The sequence below is a fragment of the Sus scrofa genome, chromosome 13 (assembly GCF_054392235.1).
Source record: "Sus scrofa isolate SSC_HxYL_T2T_F1_AM1 chromosome 13, Sscrofa_HxYL_maternal_Yorkshire_Landrace_v2.0, whole genome shotgun sequence".
In the NCBI taxonomy this organism is placed as follows: domain Eukaryota; kingdom Metazoa; phylum Chordata; class Mammalia; order Artiodactyla; family Suidae; genus Sus; species Sus scrofa.
In genome coordinates, this window is record NC_139395.1 from 112,826,252 (window position 1) to 112,847,500 (window position 21,249).

The 21,249-nt window shown below is 35.4% G+C and overlaps 1 protein-coding gene across 1 annotated transcript in view; it reads left to right on the top strand.

Moving 5' to 3' along the window:
• RSRC1 (arginine and serine rich coiled-coil 1) overlaps positions 1-21,249 on the top strand; it is a 439,307-nt gene that overhangs the window by 188,659 nt on the left and 229,399 nt on the right. Inside the window, exon 7 of the mRNA XM_084989968.1 lies at positions 3,384-3,420. Coding sequence (XP_084846094.1) covers positions 3,384-3,420 — 37 coding nt within the window. The remainder of the gene's footprint in view (positions 1-3,383; positions 3,421-21,249) is intronic.

Sequence of the window (21,249 nt, forward strand, 5' to 3'; positions counted from 1 at the left end):
CCTCAAAGATTTTCACTTTAGTGCTGCCAATGGAAAAGTAAATATGTATTTATAATAAAGTGTGGGAACTTTGTGACGTGAACACATGAGAAGAGTTCATCACTTAATTTGTGAAGAAAAGAGAAGGTTTCCTCAGTGAAGGTATGATTTAGGTTGAATCCTCAAGAATGTTTTTCTGTTTTAGATAGATGAGGAAGATGAGAGGAGGCTGGGAGAAAAGGAACATTTCAGGTAGAGAGAGCAAGTGGTTCAGTGATGACTGAGGCAAGATTAGTAGTTTTTATGGCTGTTGCTGCCACTTTCCATGCAACATAGCTTTGACAAGATAACTGGGAAGGAGTAACCTGGAGTCTAGTGGGATGTGGTGGATTATAAGAAGAGAATTGATGTAATCAACCTTACGTTTTAGAAAGTTCTTGCTTTATTCTGGGGCAAGGTAGGGTCATTGAGACCCATTAAGAAGCTTTGTAGTAATCTGGGAGAGAAAAGATGATGCTCTAAAATAAGATGTAGCTGTGAGGATAGAAAGAAGTGGTTAAATCTAAATAATAATTAAGGGGGTTTAATAGCCAAGACCCTGTAGTTGATTACATTTGTTTGCATTTGGTAGTGAAGGAAAGGGCATGTGTCAAGGATGATGCTGAGTTTTCTTTCAGCATGCCATTCAAAAATGCATATTTCCTAAAATCACTTAGTTTAAGGAATCACTTGGAAACATAACAAAACAAAAGCCTAGCCAACCTTTTCTTCCTCTTTCCTTCTTCCCTCCCTTTCTTTCTTTCTTTCTTTTTCTTTCTTTTCTTTCCTCCCTCCCTCCTTTCTTTCATTCTTTCTTTCCTTCCTTCTCTCTCTTTCTCTCTCTCTCTTTCTTTCTTTCTTTCTTTCTTTCTTTCTTTCCTTCTTTCTTTCTCTCTCTCTCTTTCTTTCTTTCTCTCTCTCTCTCTTTCTTTCTTTCTTTCTTTCAGAATATTTTCTTATCCTTGATTCCAGAATGCAAATAGCTGAGAAAACAGATATTTTTCCCTAGGTATGTGTCAGAGTCAGTTGACAGCAAAACCTACCCTGAAATGAGTCCATTTATAGTCTTTGTTTATCTTACTGTGTGGACATTCATATATTTCTTTCAGAATTATTAATATGTCTGATGATGAAAAGCTACTTCAAGCCTTGCTGTCGGTGTTTTATGACATGCAGTATATGCACCTTACTACCTTTCTTAAAATCCAGAATATTCTGATGAAGCATTTCTAGCCTTAATAGTTTCAGATACTAAATTATGGACTTGTACTTTGAATCAGAGCATTTTTGTCCTTTTACACTGAAGCATTGTTTTCTAATAATAACCATTATGTGACAATGTTGCCAAAGGGGGAAAATGAAAATAGATGTGTTTTATGCAATATAAACTCTAAGATAGATTGCCAAGTGAAGATACAAAACAGTGTATATAGCATGTTTCTGTTTGGGCTAAAAAAAAAAAAAGAAGAGAAACGTGTGCATGTGAGAAACGTGTGTTTCATGCACACACAGACTATCTTTAGAAGGACAGAACAAATAGCCATTATTAATGATTGACAACTGGGAGTCAGTAATAGGAAGATTTTATTACAGTGTGTATACACATGCATTCACACATATTACACTGTCAGATGTTTCACTGTATATATTGTTTTTGTTTACATTTTAAATTACACAAATGGCTATCAGAGAATGACCTTGTAAAACTTAAAAGATTCATCTGACTTCCAGCTTCAATAAATATATTAATTTTATAGTAATGAAATTAAAAATTATTTATGTAGCTATTGTATTCTCTGATACCTTGTTGCAGTTTATTTCTATCATTTGTCATTAGGACTATATCCAGAGAATGAGTTTCAGAAATCCTTAAATTTTTAAACATTCAGTATATAGTATTGCTAAGATTGCCAAGAGCGAAAGCAGAGAAGAGAAAGGCTAAAGATGAGTGCTCATCAGCAGACAATGGAATTTATTCCCAGGATGCTAAACAGCTGTACAGTGAGAGCAAAGGTTGAAAGCCATGAGTATAGTTTTTAATCAGCGAATCCAAAGGGAAAAGATAGGGGAATTTGGGAGATGGTGTAGCAAGACAAAGGAAACAGTCAAGTATATTTTTGGGGGAAAAAAAAAAGGAAACAATAAAAAGAAAATTGGGACCCCTTCAGAGAAAGAAAGAGGGGATTAAAATCACAAGTACAGTGTTGTTGTTGGATGTTTCAAAATTATTTTCTGCAGTGTGGTAGAGGCATAATTTTACGTTAAAAAATAGGAAGTGGCATTTATGACAATTAAAATCAGATCAGAGTAAGAAAAGTAAAAGTCCATTTGTCACTAATAAATTAGCATTGACTGAAATCAGGAAAAATATCCAACTACCTGCCATTTTTCACCAAATGTGTGTTTAAATTGTCTTTGCTTATTGTGCAGTTATTTGTATTTCTAGTTTCATCAGCAGTTTGTTTTGTTTTGTTTTTTTAATGGCTGCACCCATGGTATATGGAACTTCCTGGACCAGGGATTGAATCCGAGCCACAGTTTCAACCTGTGCTGCAGCTATGGCAACACTGGATCCTTTAACCCACTGTGCTGGGCCAGGGATTGAACCCACACCTCCTCAATTTACACCGTGACCCGAGCCACTGCAGTCATGTTCTTAACCCACTGTACCACAGCAGGAACTCCCATCAGCTGTCTTTTTAAAAGTGAAAAGTAAAAAATTAAATACTTAAAATATATCATGATATTTGATGTTTGTGTTTCCATTGGTTATATTTTGCTTTTTAATTTACAAGAGTCTTAGGTCCTGATTTGTAGTGGGTATTAAGTTAATAAAATTAGTGGCAGAAAAAAATTAAAATTTAATTATTTAGCTTTTTTCTCACAAACATTCTTAATGTGCCCATTCTTTATATATAAATGCAACGATTGATGGATGGATATTTTCTAAAACAAATATAAATATAGTAAAATGTCAATTGTATACTCTAGATGGTGAATAGAATCTGTATGTTTGAACATTTTCCTAATGTTGAAAAAACTAATGAAAAATTTACTGTGAAATTTAGTGTCAAATAGTAAAATAATAATATTCTTGATTTTTTTTGTTCTCCACTGATATTGAAAAGTCTAAAACATTCTTTTTATTAGAAGAAGAGCAATTTTAGTGGTAATACTACTATTAGATATAAATAAATTATCTGTTCCCCAAGGAACTTGTTCTGTCCTTAAAACAGTATTCCTATGAACATTAGGACAGGTATAGGTTAAAACTTATAAGGATTTATAAAATATTTTTGAGGTAAACATAAATTATAGCAGACAAGGGTTTAACAACTATTTAAAACTTTATTCTTCTATTTTAGGGAATCTGGAAACATCAAAGCTGGATTAGAACATCTGGTAAGTTCTAATTTTCTCTTGAACATTTGCATCATCTTTGATATCTGCATTCTAAATGAACACTTTTGAATGAGCTTTGAATACCTTGTATTGAGAAAGTCAACCATTTCCCAAAGGGTCAGCTTACTGTTATTATGTGAAGGCACTTACATTTTCATTTATCTTATCATTTCAAGGGAATTAAAATTTTTTTAAATTACTTTTTTTTGATGTAGAGATGAAATAAAATGGATGACAATCCTTGGATTGATGATTGCTTTAATTATAAACAAAAATGTTTGGTGTAGAATTTTTGGCGTATCTTGATCTGACAAAAACAAGCTTGTGTTTTAAGAAAAACACAATCAAATATTGCATGCATAAATATGGTATGTTTTAGCAATTTAATGGCTTTGAAATAAGTGCACAGCTTTGTTTTTCCTGATGTCTTTGCTTTATGAATAATGCATTGGTTTAAACTACATTCAGTTTTAGAATATAAAATAATTGAGATGTAAAATTTTTGGTTTAAGTAAACATTTTAAAGCATATATGTGAAATTCCAACTAACATTACATGCTGTCCATTGATCGAAAAATTGGAAAAACTGTTGTATTATTCCAGGTCCAAAATTCATTGAACTCACCACACTGAGTGTTCATTACAACATTAAGTAGTTCATTTAAACAGAGCATTATAAAGTCATGGTCTGGTTTCTGGTCAAATCCAAATGCTGAATAATTAATGATAGAGATTCTTTTGTAAATACAATCTAAGTACTTTTTTAATGCAAGACTTCATTCGTATATCATATTGTAGCTTTGTTAACTATTAATGTGCTTTTATTCTGCTCCCACAAAGCAAACAGTAGCAAGAGGGAGCTTCATTTTTATTTATAGTAGTTTTATAGTTGAAAGGGATTTTTGATTTTCCTTTTAGTAACTAAAGGAAACTGAAGAAATCTAGACTTTTTTTAAAATGATAAAATCATCCTAAAATTATAGATTGATTATTAAAAAGAAGAATATAATAACCTAGCTAGAAAAACTGAACTATATATATTTGTCCAGATTAGAAGTGAATAAACAACATTGTTATTCTCTTTATTAAAAATTTTCTCCTGAATCCCTATTTACCACTTTATAGTGGCACATATATTTAGGACATACATGTGGACAAAGTAGTGCCAAAATAAACTAACTTTTATACTTCTCTTGTAAATTGTTATGTAATAAAAAGACTTTATATTTACTTGGTTTGTATTCATCAGTAAATGAATTAGGTTCTTTTTTAGTTTAAATTTTACATATTTTCAGTGACAATTTCATGTGTTTATATTCTACTTATAATGTTAAGCAGCCATGGTTTTCTAACTGCCTGGGGCTACCAGGAAGACTTCCCTCAAAGCTGTTGGCACTCTAGACTTCTATTGCCCACTTTAACCAAAATAGTCCAGTTATTTTGTATACTTTCAAACTTTTAAGTTTGAAAGTATACAAAATTTCATCTTAAGAAAGAGTTCTTCAACTAAAAATATTTAAAAACCTTTGATGAAGTATAACCACTTGTGTTACAGTCAGGAGTAACTGCTTATTATATTATTCCTTTCCATTCTTGACCCTAAGTTATATTTAATTTTTTTCTGGGACATATACATCAAATATATTTCAAAGATAACACATTTTAGGGCTGAGAGAGCCAAGATTAGTACAACAGATAGTGGAAGTATATTTTAATGCATTTTATCTAAGTTATTCAAAAGACTGTATAACTTCATATTGTAAAGTTGGCCCACAGACTGTCAACTATTAACATAGACATGCATACTTAACATAATATCACGTATATATCTGTATATTGAATATTTACTGATAATATTCAATAATGTCAATGATAGTCTTTGTAACTGCCAAGGAAGAACGTGACCTTAAGAATTCATTGGTTGAGGAGTTCCCGTCGTGGCGCAGTGGTTAACGAATCCGACTAGGAACCATGAGGTTGCGGGTTCGGTCCCTGCCCTTGCTCAGTGTGTTAGTGTAGGTTGCAGACGGGGCTCAGATCCCGCGTTGCTGTGGCTCTGGCGTAGGCCGGTGGCTACAGCTCCGATTCAACCCCTAGCCTGGGAACCTCCATATGCCGCGGGAGCGGCCCAAGAAATAGCAACAACAACAACAACAACAACAACAACAACAACAACAACAACAACAAAAAGAATTCATTGGTTGAGCACAGAAACTTATCTGTCTAGTCACTGTGGGCTTCTTAGGTTTCTGTCTCTCTGCAAATACTTATAGCCCTTGCCTTCTAGCACATGTACCCCTTCTTTGAATTGGTTGTATACCAAATACAATTAGAAGTGTAGAATCTAATAGATTGATTTTTTAAAATATGTAGTGTATAATTAAAATGAAAAGACTATCCTGTATATTTGGAATTGATTTTTTCTTTTTTCTTTTCTTTTTTTGGCTACCCTGTAGTACATGGAGTTCCCAAGCCAGGGATCACATTTGAGCCTCAGTTGCAACTTAAGCTACGCTGCAGTAATGCTGGATCCTTAACCCACTGTACTGAGCCAGGGATCGAACCTGTTGTCCTGGTGCTCCTGAGACTGTTGATCCCGTTGTGCCACAGTGGAAACTCCTTAATTTTTTTTTTTTTATGTAGCCTTCTTCAGTCTTTGTCTCTTCAAATTTACTTGGATTATCATAGAAAATTGGCATTGTTCTAAGAGAGGATAAAAGCCAGTATAAATTTAAATAAGTTGAGAAAAATGATATATGCAGTTTGTTATACTTGCCATGAGGACTCATAAATGGTTGCAACTGTCTTTGTACTCTGTTTATAGGCTCTTCTTGGTGTGTACATAGTTATCTGTAAGCCTAGAAGGGAGAAAGCAGGTGTGGGTATATGGAGAAAAGAGTACGATGGATTTTGGTTCCCGAGAATCTTTTCAAGGGCCGATTCATTTATTTGTCAAAATTTTTCAAGCTCTTGATTCAGTCTTTGTTCCATCATTCCTTTCTTTCTGTGTTGCCATCTTTTCCTGGGAACTGTTCAGTATGTCATCCTTATCTTAAATTTCTTATTGTATACTCCCCTATACCATTTTATTTTTCTCTTTACAAACTTGTCTACTGCTCATAAAGCATAAGTCTGTTAAAAATTCCAGACGGAGCCTTTGAAGGTTGGTGTCCCATCATCCATTGATGATTCTTGCCTGATGACTGCAAAATGGAGATTTCCAACTCTACTACTCCCCCTATATTTAACAGCCAGATTCCACTATAAGGAAAAGCCCATCCTTCTTTCTTATTTTATTTATTTATTTATTATGAGCAAAGATTCATGAATAGGTTATTATCAGTTACTGTTCTTATTTATTTTGATGCTCAGATTATCCCAGATTTGTCCATGGAGTCTTCTTTCAAGGTGATTTCTGGGTCCTTTCGACATACTCTTTTTTTTTTTTTTTTTTTTTTTTAATCACGTCCTCATTTTCTAACACAAGATATTTCAAGCGTATCTTATACCTTCCCTGCTCCACTCCCAGAATCAGCTATTTCTTGAAATTACCACATTTTTTTTTCTTTTTGGGGCATACCCACAGCATATGGAGGTTCCCAGGCTAGGGGTCAAATCAGAGCTGTAGCAGCCAGCCTATGCCATAGCCACAGCAATACCAGATCCATGCCATGTCTGTGTCCTCATGCATACTAGTTAGATTTGTTTCTGTCAAGCCATGATGGGACTCCTATGCATTTTATTTTTGAATAACATGGTATTTAAAAATCAAAATCTAGACATGTGATGTGCTTGCTCATTGTCTCTCTGATTTCATTACTTTTAGGACCTTTCAGTCCTAGACTAGATAGATAAATAGAGGTAGGTGGGTAAGTAGGTGGATAGATATTTTTAAGAATGTGTGATTCATACTAATATCTCCAAATTTCAATCCAAACTACAAAATTCTTTCCTTGTCCTTTCCCATTTCATATTTGTACTTCACTTAATGTAAAGTGAGAACCTAGACTCCTAACAATGCACTTACCCATTTACTCAGTCATATAATATACATAAAATAGTTCCAAGAATACTACAGCTATATCTTTTAAAAATAAAATTAAGTAAAAGATTTAAAGATTTATTTCTAGTTCTTTTTCCCCTTGAGTGTAGTTAGTTATTCATTTTAAATATACTTTCATTCATTTGTTTCTGTTTTCATTCAATTTAGGTGCCTTTGTTCCCATTCTTATCAATAATAATTACAAATTTGAATATCTATAATGTTAACATGCTTCCAGAAATCCAAATGGTATTCTCAGAGAGGTGTCACTGCCTTCCTTTCTGGCTATTCTCCTCTATGCTTATTGGTAGCAAATTTTATTAATTTCTGGTTTAGCCTTCTGGTGCTTTTTGTAAAATTAAGAATATACTTATATGCCTATGTATTCTTATTTCCTCTTATAGAAAACATGTTGTATATACTTTTTTGTACTTTGCTCCTTTCATTTATCATTATATCCTGGAAATTACTCCATAATTACTATTTGTATCATATCTACTGTGTTCTGTTCTCTATTTAGCAATTTTTTTATTGAGTTAATATATTTAACTTTAGAGTTGATTCTAAAACAAGGTAAGATTCGGCAGATGGGATTAAGATGGCAGAATAGTAGGACTGGAGCTCAACATCTCTCCTAAAAACAACAAAATTTACAACCAAATGCTGACCAATCAATCAAGTTTCCAAAAGATACTTTCAAAAAGATATCCTACTCCAGAAGGCAAAGAGCAGGCCACATCAAGAGGTAGGAGGGGCAATTATGCAATATAAAAACTTCATACCTCCAAGGTGGGAAGCCCCACAGACTGGAAAGTAACTGTATCATAGAGAATCACCTACAGGAGTGAGAGTTCTGAACCCCACATCAAACCCCCACGCATGGGGTTCTGGAACTGGGAAAAAGAGCCCTAGGAGCATCCGGCATTGAAGGCCAGTGGGCCTTGTGCACAGGAGCTCCATGGTACTGGGGGAAATGGAGACCCCGTTCTTAAAAGGCACACACAGACTTTCACGTGCACTGAGTCCCAGGGCAAAGCAAAGTCTCCATAGGAATCTGGATCAGATCTGACTGCAGTTCTAGGAGGACCTCCTGGGAAAACAGGGGTGAATATTGCTTGTTGTGGGGGAAGAACATTGGAAGCAAAGATCTTGGAAATATTCTTTGGCCTGCCTTTCTCTGGAGGTGGCCATTTTTGGAAAATCTGGCCCCACCCATCAGTGCTGAGAAGCCCCAAGCCAAACAACAATCCAGGTGGGATCACAGCCCTATCCATCAGTAAACAGGCCACCTAGGCACACAACTGCCTCTAATCTCACCCAGAGACAAAGCCCCACCCACCAGAAGAGATAGGAATCAGCTCCACCTACCAGTGGGCAGGCATCAGTCCCACCCATCAGGAAGCCTACAGCAAGCTCCCCCACCACCCTGTACCAACTTCAGCCACAAGGGAGGCAGACACCAAAGTAAAAGAGGCTACAACTCTATTGTCTGTAAAAAGGTCACCACACCAAAAACCTATAAAAATTAAAAGACAGAGAACTATAACTCAGATGATGGAGAAAGAAAAACCCCCAGAAAAACAGCTAAGTGATCAGGAGATTCTCAGCCTCCAGAAAAGACTTTGGACTGATGATGCTAAAGATGATGCAGGACATTGGAAATAAACTGGAGGCAAAGATGGATAATTTACAGGAAAACACTAAGCAAAGAGATACGAGATATAAAACTTAAACAAGAAGAGATGCAAAATACAATAACTGAAATAAAAAATTCATTAGAAGCAGCAAATAGCAGAATACAGGAAGCAGAAGAATGAATAAGTGAGGTGAAGGACAGATTAGTGGAAATCACGGATGCAGAACAGAAAAGAGAAAAAAGATTGAAAACAAATGAAGAGAGTCTCAGAGAACTCTGGGACAGCATTTAATGCAGCAATATCTGTATTATGGGGGTGCTAGAAGGAGAAGAGAGAGCGAAATGGCCAGAAAAATTATTCAAAGAGAGAATAACCTAACACTTTCCTAACACTCACCCAAATCCAGGAAGCGCAGCGAGTACCATGTAAAATAAACCCAGGGAGGAACACCCTGAGACACATATTAATCAAACTGATCAAAATTAAAGACAAGGAGAAAATATTGAAAGCAGCTAGGGTAAAGGAACAAATAACATAGAAGGAAACCCTGATAAGGTTATGGGCAGATTTTTCAGCAGAAACTCTGCAGGCCAGAAGGGAGTGGCATGACATACTCAATGTGATGAAAGGAAAAAACCCACAACCTAGATCACTTTACCCAGCAAGGCTGTCATTCAGATTTAAAGGAGAAATCAAAAGGCTCACAGATAAGCAAAAGCTAAGAGAATTCAGCAACACTAAACTAGCTTTACAACAAATACTAAAGGAACTTCTCTAGGCAGAAAAGAAAACACAGCAACAGGAAGGAAAAATACCACACATGACAAGGCTCACCAGTAAAGGTATATATACAGTAGAGACACAGTATCATCCACACGCAATGATGAACCAAAATCAGAAATGGTGAGAAGAGGAGGATACAAATGCAGGATGCTCGAGATGTACTTGCAATTAAGAGACCAACAACTTAAAACAATCTAATATATATATATATCCTTATATTAAAACTTCAGAATAACTGCAAACCAAAAATCTACAATTGATACACAAACAAAGATAAATCAACTCAAATACAACACTAAAGATAGTCATCAAACCAGAAGAGGGGAGAACAAGAGAAGAAGGGAAGAAAAAAGAGCAACAAAACCAAATCCGAAGCAAGTAATAAAATGGCAGTAAGAACATACATATCAATAATTACCTTAAATGTTAATGGACTAAACACCCCAACCAAAAGACATGGATTGGCTAAATGGATACAAAAACAAGACCCAAATATATGCTGTCTTCAAGAGACCCACTTCACTTCTAAGGACACATACAAATTGAAAGTGAGAGGATGGAAGAAAATATTTCATGCAAATGGGGATCAAAAGAAAGCTGGAGTAGCAATACTCATATCAGACAAAATAGACATTAAAATGAGGAATATTTTAAGAGACAAGGAAGGTCACTACATAATGATCAAAGGATCAATCCAAGAAGAAGATATAACAATTTTAAATATCTACGCACCCAACATGAGTTCACCACAATATATAAGGCAACTGCTAACAACCTTAAAAGGACAAATTGACAATAACACAATAATAGTGAGGAACTTTAATGCCCCACATAGAGCAATGGACAGATTATCCAGACAGAAAATCAATAAGAAAACACAGGCCCTGAATGAAGCATTAGACCAGATGGACTTAATAGATATTTATAGGGCATTCCATCCAAAAGCAACAGAATACACCTTCTTCTCAACTGCCCATGGAACATTCTCTAAGATTGATCACATCCTGGGCTACACATCAAACCTCGGTAACTTTAAGAAAATTGAAATAATATCAAGCATTTTTTCTAGCCACAGCGCTATATGATTGGAAATCAACAAGAAAAACACTGCAAAAAACAAGCGCGTGGAGACTAAACAACATGCTGCGAACAACCAATGGATCACTGAAGAAATCAAAGAGAAAATTAAAAAATACCTAGAACAAAATGAAAAGAAAGATACGACATTCCAAAACTTATGGGATGCAGAAAAAGCCATTCTAGGTGAAAGTTTATAGCAATACAAGCCTACCTCAGAAAACAAGAAAAAGCTCAAATGAACAAGCTAACCTTACATCTAAAGCAGCTGGAGAGAGAAGAACAGACAAGACCTTAAGTTAGTAGAAGGAAAGAAATCATAAAGATCAGGGCAGAAATCAATGAAATAGAAACAAAGAAAACCATAGAAAAGACCAATGAAACAAAAAGCTGGTTCTTTGAAAAGATCAACAAAATTGATAAACCCTTAGCCAGACTTATCAAGCAAAAAAGAGAGAGGATTCAAATCAATAAAATTAGAAATGAAAAAGGAGAAGTAACAAAGGACATCACAGAAATACAAAGTATCATAGGAGACTGCTATATGCAACTATATGCCAATAAAACGGAAAACCTAGAAGAAATGGACAAATTCTTAGAAAAGTGCAATCTTCCAAGACTAAACCAAGATGAAAAAGAAAAGATGAATGGACCAATCACAAGAACTGAAATTGAAACTGCGATGAAAAATCTTCCAACAAACAAAAGTCCAGGACCAGATGGCTTCAAACATTTAGAGAAGAGCTAACACCTGTTCTTCTAAAACTATTCCAAAAAATTGCAGAGGAAGGGACATGCCCAAACTCATTCTATGAGGCCACCAGCACCCTGATACCAAAACCAAAGACACCACAAAAAAAGAAAAGTACAGCCCAATTTCCCTGATGAACATCAATGCAAAAATCCTCAGCAAAATACTACCAAACCGTATCCAACAATATATCAAAAGCATTGTACATATCATGATCAAGTGGGATTTATCCCAGAGATGCAAGGTTTCTTCAATATCCACGAATCAATCAGTGTAATACACCACATTAACAAACTGAAGAATAAAAACCATATGATCCTCTCAATAGATGCAGAAAAAGCTTTTGAGAAAATCCAACACCCATTGCTGATAAAAACCCTTCAGCAAGTGGGCATGGACAGATCCTACCTCAACATAATAAAGGCCATATATGACAAACCCAGAGCTAACATCATTCTCAGTGGTGAAATGTTGAAAGAATTCCCATTGAGATCAAAAACAAGACAAGGATGTTCGCTCATGTTGATTTGCCAGTACTATTCAACATGGTTTTGGATGTCCTAACCACAGCAATCAGAGAAGTAAAAGAAATAAACCAAATCCAAATTGGAAAGGAAGAAGTAAAACTATCCCTATTTGCAGATGACATGATACTATACCTAGAGAATCCTAAAGACTCCACCATAAAAGTGTTAGAGCTCATCCATGAATTTGGCAAAGTCACAGGATACAAAATTAATACACAGAAATCGATGGCATTTCTGTATACTAAGAGTGAAAGATGAGATAGAGAAATTAGGGAAGCAATCCCATTTACCATTACATCCAAAAGAATAAAATGCTTAGGAGTAAACCTACCTAGAGTCAAAAGACCCATACTCTGAAAACTATAAGACACTGATGAAAGAAATCAAAGATGACACAAACAGATGGATTGGAAGAGTCAATATTATCAAAATGATTATACTACCTAAGGCAATCTACAGATTCAATGCAATCCCTATCAAATTACCAAGGACATATTTCACAGAACTAGAACAAAATATTTTAAAGTTTGTCTGGAAGCTCAAAAGACCCAGAATAGCCAAAGACATCCTGAAAAAAAAAAAAAATGGAACTGGAGAAATCAGGCTGCCTGACTTCAGACTATAATACAAAGCAACAGTCATCAAAACCCAACAGAAATATGGTTCAGTGGAACAGGGTAGAAAGCCCAGAATTAAACCCACGCACCTACAGCCAAGTAATCTTTGACAAAGGAGGCAAGAATATACATTGGAGAAAAGACAGCCTGTTCAATAATTGGTGCTGTGAAAACTGGACAGCTACATGGAAAAGAATGAAATTAGAACACTCCCTAACACCATACACAAAAATAAACTCCAAATGGATTAAAGACCTAGATATAAGACCAGATACTGTAGAACACTTGGAGGAAAACATAGGCCAAACACTCTCTGACATAAATGACGGCAACATCTTCTCAGATCCACCTCTTAGAGTATGACAGTAAAAACAAAAATAAATTAATGAGACTTAATCAAACTCCAAAGTTTCTTCACAGCAAAGGAAACCCTAAACAAAACAAAACGACAGCCTACAGAATGGGAGAAAATCTTTGCAAGTGAATCAACTAATAAGGGGTTAATTTCCAAGATTTATAAATACATCCTATCACTCAATTCCAAAAAATGAAACAACCCCATCAAAAAATGGGCAGAAGATCTAAACAGACAATTCTCTAAGGAAGACATATAAATGGCCAAAAAACACATGAAAAGATGTTCAACATCACTCATTATTAGAGAAATGCAAATCAAAACCACCATGAGGTTCCACCTTACACCAGCCAGAATGGCCATCATCAAAAATCTACAAACAATAAGTGCTGGAGAGGGTGTAAATGTAAATTGTTAGTGGAAATGTAAATTGGTGCAACCACTATGGAAAACACTATGGAGATTCCTCAGAAAACTAAAAATAGAATTACCATTTGATCTAGCAATCCCACTCCTGAGCATCTATTCTGAGACAACAATGACTCAAAAACACACATGTACTCCAATGTTCATCGCAGCACTATACGCAATAGCCAAGACTTGGAAACACCCTAAATGTCCATCGACAGATGAGTAGATCAAGAAGATGTGGTACATATACATAATAGAATATTACTCAGCCATTAAAAGGAATGAAATACTGGCATTTTAAACAACATGGATGGACCTAGGAATTATCATGCTAAGTGAAGTCAGCCATACAGTGAGATACCAACATCCAATGCTTTCACTGACATGTGCACTCTGAAAAAAGGACAGACTGAACTTCTTTGCAGAACAGATGCTGACTCGCAGACTTTGGAAAATTTATGGTTTCCAAAAGAGACCGTTTGGGGGTTGGGAGGATGCACGGGGGGTGGCAGGATGCGCTGGGGGTGTGGGATGGAAATAGTATAAAACTGGATTGTGATGATCATTGTACAAATATAAATGTAATAAATTCATTGAATAATAAAAAAATAAAATAAAAAAATAAAACAAGGTAAGATTTTTGTCCAACCGTGTGCCTGTCACACTTTCATAGATGCTGGCAAAACACTAGATTCTCTGGGTCAGATAGAGAACGTTTTCTTATCTACAGCAGAAAAAGTAGCACATTCTTCTTAATTTCCACTTTACTCCCAAGTTCCTTGGATTTATGCTCCATACCCAGTGGGTTTTTGTCATACCTGAGGGTCTATGGATTTGGAGTTCTTTTCAGAGCTGCTGTTTGCTAGAAAATCTTCCCAAACTTTCCCTAAGAGAAAGATGTTATCTTTATTATCCTAGTTAGGTAACAAAACTGCCCTTTGGCCCAGGGAGAAATTCTGTCTCTATCTTCCAAAACTGCTATACTAAATGTCTTGAAAAGATAGTTCTCAACAAAGGCCGATGGCTGATACAAGTTGTACAGATCCTTATGGAGAATTATCAATGGAGAGCTATTGTAATTATGATGATGAAACTTAGGAAGGCTTGTGTTATTGTCCTAATGGTTACCTTTGTATTTACATTTTTAAAGATGCTTTTAATCCTGTTTATTCCTATTTAACATTTTAAGTGACATCCTTTGACTCCCAACTATTACCTTCATTAGAGACAGTGCTCCCCTTTTGCTTTCCCTTTCTGCCTTTCCCTGCCACTTCTTCTTGCTGTGTTCTCACTGCTTTGGAATATGAAACGTTTACATACTGTTCTTCCACCTATGCTGCTACCTTGTTTTCGAATCAACTCTAAAGTTAAATATGTTAAATATTTGCCATCAACTTGTTTGCTGTTATTTCCACACACTTTTCTCCTGTTTGTATAAAACTCATCCACTAGTATTTTCCTTAGGAAAGGCTCCTATTTACAATATTCCGCAAGATCCTGAACATTCCAGACTGTTTTCTGGAGTCTTGACACTTGAATGGCAACTTGACATAAAGTTCTAGGCTTACAGTTTTTTTCCTTCACTTTTTGAAATAGAAAATTATTTTGGCAGAAATTGGCACATTGTAAATGAACTATAATTTTTTTTAAAAAAAGGGAAAGAAAGAAAATTATTCTGCTTGATATTTCTGGTACCAGCCTTATTTTCTTGTCCTTATAAATAATTAGATTTTTTTTCCTTGAGGCATTGCCATTTTTCTATTGACCTTGTTTTGCCAGGAAAATTCTCAAAGTTAATTGTTGCTAGCTAATTTCTCTGGGAAGTTCCATATATAGATTTAAGTTTTCTCTTTCCAGAAATTATTGTTATGGATTATAGAATTTCCAGAAATTATTTTCATGGATTATAGAATTAAGTATTAGTTCTGTTCCATTGTTTTGTTTTCTCCTTCAACAACTCCAACATGTAATCTTTTTTTGCTTGTCTTCTAGTTCAGTTCCTTTCTCTCTGACTTTTTACTATTTTACTTTGTTTTTATTCTCTCAGTTGTTTTTCTGATTTTATTCAGTCTGTCTGTCTTTCTTTCTTTCTTTCTTTCTTTCTTTCTTTCTTTCTTTCTTTTTTTGTCTTTTTGTCTTTTTGTCTTTTTAGGGCCGCACCCACGGCATATGGAGATTCCCAGGGTAGGGGTCTAATCGGAGCTGTTGCTGCAGGCCTACACTACAGCCATAGCAACGCAGATCCAAGCCACTTCTGCGACCTACACCACAGCTCACAGCAACACCAGATCTTTAACCCACTGAGCGAGACCAGGGATTGAACCTGTAACCTCATGGTTCCTAGTCAAATTTGTTTCTACTGTGGCACAATGGGAACTCCTAATTTTATTCAGTATTTCCTAATAAATTTTCATATAAATCTATTCTTTGTGCCCTTTACAATACATTCTTCATATCTCAAATATTTTTCCTTCCATTGCTTTTTTTATTTTTTGAATATCTGATGCTAGGTTTACTTTTTATTATTTGTCTAAATGAGTCATAATTTGTAGTTGGTTTTAGAGGAAGAATTTCATTTATTGAAATGTTTCAGTTAGCACTTTCTTATTACCTCTTATAGAAACTTTACCACGGGAGTGATTTCTTTCTTTTCTTTCTCTTCCCCTCCCTCTTTTCCCTTATTCCCTCCCTTTCTTCCTTCCTTCCTTTTTAAAATCCTATACATTTTGTAGGCAGGGTTATGTGTTTAAGGGCTCTATTCTGTATATCAAAGTATAGTTTATTTAACGGGTGGATGGTAGGATGGCAGGGAGGAAGGGGTTGGCAACTCTTGTTTCTCTTTAACAATTTTTCTCTTACTAGTTTCTTCTTTCTTGTCACTGACATGTATTTGAGGCTACCTTTTCTGGTCCCACTCTTTCAAACCCTTTCCTTCTAGCTGTTGCTATGGTAATATCAAATCCTAGACTTGTGTTCACTATTTTGGTGTTATACTTTGTTTTTCTAGGGATGATTTTTGTTTGTACTTCTAGTTATGTATTAAACTTACAACTGCTATCAGGCATGGAGAGAAAGTCTTTGAAAATTTTCATTTCAAAAAAGAAATTCATAATGAATTGTTGGAAATCAATGTCAAATAGACCTTGAATCCTAAGGAGACCTTCCACAGGGTTCCTGCAGAATAGTCAGCAGAACTGAATACCAAACATCTCTCAGAGCTCAATGTCCATTTCTATTTAAAGACTTAGGACAGGAGTTCCTGTCCTGGTGCAGTGGAACCAAATCCGACTAGGAACCATGAGGTTCAATCCCTGGCCTTGCTCAGTGGTTTAAGGATCCGGCATTACTGTGAGCTGTGGTGTAGGTCACAGACGCACTTTGGATCTGTCATTGCTGTGGCTGTGGCATAGGCCAGCAGCTGCAGCTCCAAATCAAACCCTAGCCTGGGAACCGCCGTATATCATGGGTGTGACCCTAAAAAGCAAAAAAAAAAAAAAAAAATTAAGACTTAGAACAAACGAATGAAAATGTTGCATATAATGTTGTGCTTAGTTAGATTTTATAATGAACTTAAGGAGATAATACTTTTTACTTGATGAAGAATCACATACGGGAGTTTCCACTGTGCTGGGTTAAGCCCAGTGCAACAGCTTAGTTCGTGGGTTTGAGCCCCAGCTCAGCACAGTGGGTTAAGGATCTGTCATTGCCAGATTCAATCCCTGGACCAGGAACTTCCATATGCCGTGGGTATGGACATTAAAAAGAAAAGAAAGAAAAATTATGTACAAATTAAAAACCCGATGTGACCCCAGTATATGTTTGCTAGCATAGTAGGGTTGAAGGAGTGCAGGTGGGTGGTAATTAGGTGGTGATGTTGATGTCGACTTCCTTTTTTTGGTCTTTTCAGGGCCGCATCCAAGGCATATGGAGCTTCCCAGGCTAGGGGTCCAATCAGAGCTGTAGCCGCTGGCCTACACCACAGCCACAGCAACTTGGGATCCCAGCTGCATCTGCAACCTACACCACAGCTCTCGGCAACATCGGATCCTTAACCCACTGAGTGAGGCCAGGGATCGAACCCGCAACCTCATGGTTCCTAGTCAGATTTGTTAACCATTGAGCCACGATGGGAACTCCTTGAGTGTCTTTAATACAGTTAGGTAGGTACCATCAACATGCATTTGTATTTTTACAATAATGAAAATGTATAGGAGATAGAACCATGCCATTTGGTTACAACATAGCTCTTACTGTTTTATTAGCAAACTACAAAAATAATTCAATCCTTTCCTCTTGAGAGAGGGAGTGAGATCTGAGTATATTAGCTGGAGCTATATGAATAATTGTCACTTTTTTAGGTCAAAAGAAGTTTTATGGGTTGTTTCTAGCTTGAAAGAAGGACTGTTGTGTCATGCCCCCTTTGGCAAGGAATGAAGTGAATTATCCTGATCAGTAGGATATTTCTAAAGCTTCCCTTGCTCTCTTTTCTGAAAAGTCACATAACTGGATGTGGGTTGGGATGGGGGAACATGACATAGGTCAGTGTTTCACTACTTTTAATGTGCATGTGAGTCTCCTGGGGATATTGTTTAAACTCTGGTTTTGGGTGGACTTGAAATTCTGCATTTAGCAAGCTCCTGAGGTTAATGCTTCTGGTCCAGCAGCCCCCAGAAGAAAAGTATATTGAAGGGCATTGACTTGAAAGGCATGTGTGCAATGATTGAGGCCCTTTGCACAAGATGAAAAATGTAAATGTTTCCCCCATGTACTCATTGAATGTGATTCTGCAACCTATGAATGATTGGTTGGGCATTCATAAACCCAGAGAGACAGACACTCCACAGGTTTATACAGAGCTCAGAAATTCATCATCTTATGCTGCAAGCATAACAGAGGGCTAATTTTTTTTCTTTGTTTTGGTTCTAGATATTAAGTTCTAGATATTTCAGGGTTGGAGCTGGAAACTAGGACTAATAATACTTTGTTCAACCTTAGGTAGAAAGTTAAGTAAGTGATGATAAGTCTTTTTGTAAAAAGGGTTAAAAGTATTTACAGCTTTGAGTGGGATTTGCTTTCTATTAATAGTTGAATAGCAAAAGAATTCTGGAGCCATACCTGTGGGGTTTTCTCCCCCAGAGGTCTCATTTATGTTTCTTATATTATATAACATTTGAGAGTGATGACCTACTTGTCCTTGTGGTCAGGCAGCACAGTCTGACCATTTTAAGTGTTGAAAAGCAACTGTCATTAATAGCTTGTTTAGCCCATCAGTGGTTTGTAGAATATAGTTGCTGCTTGCCAGAAATGTAGGCAGGCCCATTGCTATTACACAGTCATCAATAATACTACATTCTAATAAAAGCCCTTTCCTCTCTGTTTAGGCTATTTTGCATAGAACTTGCAAATAAAACAGCTATATATCAGTTCACAGACTAATAATTTTATTCAACACAAGCAGAAACACAGTTAATATATTTTCATATTTTTGAGAATTCAAGCAGAGGTTATGAGCCTTATTCTAAAGTCACTGGCCTTTTGTCTGTTGCATTTTAAAATATCTGTGTTATTTCAATATTTTCCCACTATGTTCTGAAAAAAATTTTCTGACATTTGTCTGAATAAGTTTGAGAGCATAGTTATCTCAAAATGCATTGATATTACTCATATACTGTATATATTTATTAAATGCTGATAAAGATATTTATTACCTCATATAGTATTTATGGATTTCAATATAATAGATTCCTTCCCTCCCAGCATTTAATTTTTTTTCACTTAATCCAGTATATATTTGAGTTTTAGGGTTAATGTGCCTATCAGAACACTTTCCTCAAACTGTGATGATAAAACAGCATAAAGTTTTTCTTCTTTTTGAAGATAAATTCCATAAATTTTTCTACCTTTCCTTTTAACAAATGTGTGTCCTAAAATGTATTCAAATTAAAATACTTTTAATGTGGATTAAATGTTAATGTTGTATTACTGCCATGATTTCTTACGTAGTTCACAGGTCTTAAATCTGGGGACTGGCTCACATTCCAGTCAGAAATAGTACCTTGTCAGTGATCCATTTCTCTGACACATTTTGATCAGTTACAAGTTTACTAAAAATTGCTTCTGCAGTAAATGGATTAATAAATATTACCTAGTCATCCAAACGCCATGAACTTCAGTTGTTTTTCCATCCTTTCTCTCCCTTTTCTTCCAAAGAAAAGATCTGTCTGTTGTTGCATTTTTAAGATACAATGGTCCTGGTAGAAAATGGTGACCGGTTAGCTTAAAAAAAAAAAAAATTTGACAATATGTCATGCAATTTTCATGATACTACTAATAGTCTCGGATTTATGTTTAATCTAGATAAAATTTATTTTCTGATGTTTATGCACATGTGCTACTAAAGCTTTATAAAGTAAAACCAAATATTCTAAGTACATTAAATAACCCCCACTTCCCATTATTCAAGTGTCTGAAAGTCAGGCCTTCTCGAAACTACAAGAATAACTGAGTGTTGTATTTGGATATTTTTTGATATTATAGTCCAGGACACCATAGGTTCTACTTCATTGCAGAGAACCCCACAAAGCACCTGCTGTTTATTTTTTTCCTTTTTCAGCAAGACCTGTGACTGCAGAGAGAGAACTAATAACAGAGATAATAGTGTTGCTTTTTATTTTTCCAATCAAAGCATTAGGAGTTAAGATGGAGAATGCCTTTGCCACAGTGGTGTCTTTGGCCACATTCATTATCATTTGTCACAATTCAGATCATTTGTATTTAACATACAGAGCCTGTTTATGTTAGGAAGAGCAGAGCACAAGGAGTCAGGAGAACATGATTTTACTGAGTGACCTGCAGCAATGCACACAACCTCTCTGTATCACTCATTTTCTCCCTATTCATAATATCTAGAGATAGTGTGTGATAATTTGTAGAAGCATAAGAATTTCTATAAGTGTATCATTTATAGAGAAAGAAAAAAATCTTCATGGTTCCAGTTGTGTAACTTCAGATTGCTAAAAACATTATCTCAGTTCTAATATACTTAGAGTGAGCTGTGAGAAACTTTGTCCTATATCTGCTCACATCTTCTCCCTTTTAAAGAATTTATTATATATTTTTAAAAATTATTAAAAGTAACAATTTATTACTTTTTATTATAATGGATCAAAAACTGATAGGTGTATATATATTTAAAAAAAGAGTATATCTTCTATCTTCCAACAACCCCGGTATTAATAGTTTAGTACCCTTCCTTCTTACCTTACTCTATTCCCAGATGTACATATGCATGTATTATTTAGCTTTTGTTTCTTTATTAAATAGAATCATACTGTATATGATATTTTACAACTTGCACTTTTTATTCTGTGCTGGATACGCTATGCATACATACATACATAAGACTGGTTTTTCTGGAAATCTCTCAAAATATTGGAAGTTAATACCATTTTATTTAATGCATTCATAGGGGAAGTTTGAGGACTGCAAAATTTGCGTTTTTAAGGAGTCAAGGCAGATTTGGTTTTATTCCCACTTTTGACTACCTTGATTATGGTATATGAAAATACAAGCTTATGATAAAATTTATAAGTAGAGGAAGGAATGGGTTACTTTATTAAAGAAAATCTC